The sequence below is a fragment of the Apium graveolens genome, chromosome 5 (assembly GCF_009905375.1).
Source record: "Apium graveolens cultivar Ventura chromosome 5, ASM990537v1, whole genome shotgun sequence".
Classification (NCBI taxonomy): Eukaryota; Viridiplantae; Streptophyta; class Magnoliopsida; order Apiales; family Apiaceae; genus Apium; species Apium graveolens.
In genome coordinates this window covers 291,024,763-291,027,959 of record NC_133651.1, presented here as the reverse complement: position 1 = coordinate 291,027,959, position 3,197 = coordinate 291,024,763, and the positions used below count along the sequence as shown (strand labels likewise).

The window sequence follows — 3,197 nt, the reverse complement described above, 5'->3', positions numbered from 1 at the left end:
GTTCACTAGTGCTCATTAAGATATCATAGATATGAATAAAATATTCACTATATATGAAATTCCGTGAAACAATATCCCCTACATGAAATACCCAAATATCAATATAGTATCTTATATAAATTGGAATATCCAACTAATAGTGGAGTATTCAATCGGATAAAATTGATCATTTCTTTTAAAATAATTATTCTGATAATTTTTTTAAAAAAAAATGATTACTTTTGTCATATTTTTCTAAACTAAATTGGTAATTTCTTTGTTGGGCTCTCATCTGCTCTCGCAGCCTTTGCACTAATCAAACACAGTATTCCCAAGTAGAGGTTATTCCTGACAAACCCTATTTTATCAACGATGTCAATGTTTATAGATTTAGTAGAGACCTTTGATTTGCTCCTCTCCCAGCTCCATACTTGCACTAATCAGACACTCCTGACTCAATACTCCAAACTCATCGTACCAGTATTCCTAACAAACCCTAATATATAACTGCTATTGCGCGCTTATCCTCCATATTTTATCAACGATGTCATTATTTATAGATTTAGTAGAAACATTTGATTTCACTACTTTAACAAGAAAACAATACTCTGAAAAAATAGATGCTTTGCTCAACAGATTCCCAAGGTTCAAGAAAGACTGTAGATATCGTACTGTGTTGCCACAGAAGTTGGCAAAAAGTGCGGATGATTACATCTCCATTAGATTATGTACAAAAGGTAGAGTCCCAATACATGGCATTTACGCTAAGATGGACTTGAATTTAGTTGCTGTTTGTGTTCAAGGGATAGTGTTTGCTCTTGATTCTACTGATTTCCATGCCTCTTTTGTTCCTGATCTTGTGTTTCGCAAAGTTTACTTGGGCATCCAACACACTCCTTTAGCGGGTACGTAACCTGTTTGCATTTTGCTCTCTTCTATTTGCTATTTTACAATTCCATTGCTACGTATAAATTAAAATGTGACTGAGGTGTTTGATAAACATAAATGATAACAAGTTTCATAGATTATGGAAAAGTGCCAGTTTTAAACTATATTGACCTTTTCAGGTTTCATTAGGTTTCGTTAAAGCTGCTTAATTCTACTTCAACCCTGTCCAATCCTGACTAGACCTAATATCAAAATTATAAGTATGTTAAAAAAGAATTAAGTCGGAATTGGATAGAACCTCTCTTTTTTATATTTATAATAATGTAAGCCTTTCTTTTTTGTCGTGAAAGTGACACGGACAGTAAGCTACACAAAAGAAACCATGTGTTGTGCGATCAGCACCTTAAGCCTCGGCTACTCGCCACAAAAGAAGTTTCAATGGTGTAATGCAATTGTGCTACTTGCTGGAATAACAAGCCAAGCTGCACGATTTACTGAAATGAAACGACATATAGAACATGGAATAAATGTAGTGATTTTTGGTCGTGGAGGATTTTATCCAGAGAGTGCACTTTTAGGGATTTTCAGTAGATGGAACAAGATTTCCAAGGCTGTTAGAAGGGGGGAATGTCCTTATATATTCACCTCTTACATACAGAATGGCAGGTCTACTGAACCCTGCCCTAGAACAGTAAGTGAGGAATCATCAGGTTGGATGACATTATCACTTATAAATGACAAAGACAGAGCAAAAAGAGAAAAGCTCAAAAGAGTAAAAAATGAATGGGATGAAAAGAGGAAGAGGAAGAGAATCAAAAGAAAGCGTGAGGAAAAGCGCAAGAGGAAGCACGATATTCGAATCCTGAAGAAAGATTACAATATGAACTTTCTGATGAAAATGACGAACAATAAAAGACTTTGGGAATCGATAAAGGTTTCACATGGTTTTTGGTATGGGTCAGTGGACACTTCGCAATATGAAGTTTTTTCTGCGAAGTGTTTGTTAAGACCCACCCAAATTGCCAGAGATGATAAACATCTTGTATCTGCACTACCTCCTCTTTACCGCCTTAAGGTTGTGTTGCAAGTTCAGACAAGTCGTGCATTTAATTTCCCCGTGGTAAAAAATATTTGGAATGGTCGTCTCTTGGCGTTTTCAAGAGGTATGCATTATAGATTTCCCTGGTTATCATCTTAGTCATACCTTATATATGCATATACGTGTACCACCCGTGTGCCTTAACTTTTAATTATAACATTGTGTATTGTTTGTCCTGTCTTGTTTCGGACCCTTGAGCAACCTACTGGTCTGTTTTACGGATTTCCTGAAAAAGGTTAAAATATGTCCAAGGTTCCAAGCTGGGAAAACTATGAAGCTAGGCATAGTACTTGTTTTCTAGATTTTTTTGTCCTTTTAATTTGTGCATTTAAAAATTGTGGAAATTGAATTGTTGAGACATTCTAATTTTGTAGAAGTCAGACTATTTGTGCAACTTGGTTGTGGTAGAGTTGCAGGAGCCAATGGAGCAACATGCCTTCCGCTGCAGTTTATCACAACAAGGTGCATTTTGTTTGATATATTTAATTACTTTAGGTTGCTTGGAAAATATATACTTTAAAATCGTTTCCTCAGATATAATCTCGTTTTACTTTTCAGGACGCAAACTCAACATTTTAGAGGAAATGCGAGATACTATGAAATATTGGAATTTTTCAGGACAACCTTTCAGCACCAGGGTTTAACAGGTTTTAGTAAAGGAATTGTCCCAAATATACTCACAACAGTGTCGTCAGGGAGTTTTCAAACAAAACTGAAAGCATCAATTTTAGCTGTAGGTATGAAAGCAAAAGGTTTACTAATCAAAATATGATACCTTATCCGAGATGGTTCCAGAACTTCTAAAGAAAAGGCCTCCCACCTCAAAACATCACTAAATGGTAACAGATAGTTTTTCGACAATATAACTGGCACACATTCAGCGTAAATGGCCTCAACAATTCTTGGACTGGCCACTTCATGACCACTAGGACATAAACAGAGCTTGGAGGTAAGCATGAAAGAGCAGTAGTCTAGGCCTTTTGGAAGGTACTGAAAGACGGGGAGGGCGGGGTCTGGATTTTTCCAATGATTGAGGAGGATGAGGCGGACTAGGCTGTGGTTGCCTCCAGTGAAAAAAGCTAGGTATTGCGGTGGGTGTACGAGGAGTTTAGCAGGAATGTTGCCATCAAAAAGGTGGATTTCAGGGAGGGAGATATCCTTTTGTTGTGTAAATATCTTTACACTGTCCATCATGTACAATTGGCAATTCCCCTTCTTCGTATACGTAGAT

At 36.8% G+C, this 3,197-nt stretch overlaps 1 protein-coding gene across 2 annotated transcripts; it reads left to right on the top strand.

The window, feature by feature from the left end:
- Window positions 1-300: 300 nt before the first annotated feature.
- Window positions 301-3,197, top strand: LOC141661847 (uncharacterized). Of its 2 annotated transcripts, XM_074468857.1 has the most exons (5): window positions 301-884; window positions 1,218-2,030; window positions 2,341-2,428; window positions 2,525-2,613; window positions 2,698-3,197. In XM_074468857.1, exons 1-5 carry the CDS (start codon window positions 524-526, stop codon window positions 2,736-2,738), a joined length of 1,392 nt encoding a protein of 463 aa, XP_074324958.1. In that variant the 5' UTR covers window positions 301-523; the 3' UTR covers window positions 2,739-3,197. The 2 variants fall into 2 exon arrangements, with proteins under 2 accessions (XP_074324958.1, XP_074324956.1); XM_074468855.1 differs by having other exon boundaries at window positions 2,525-3,197.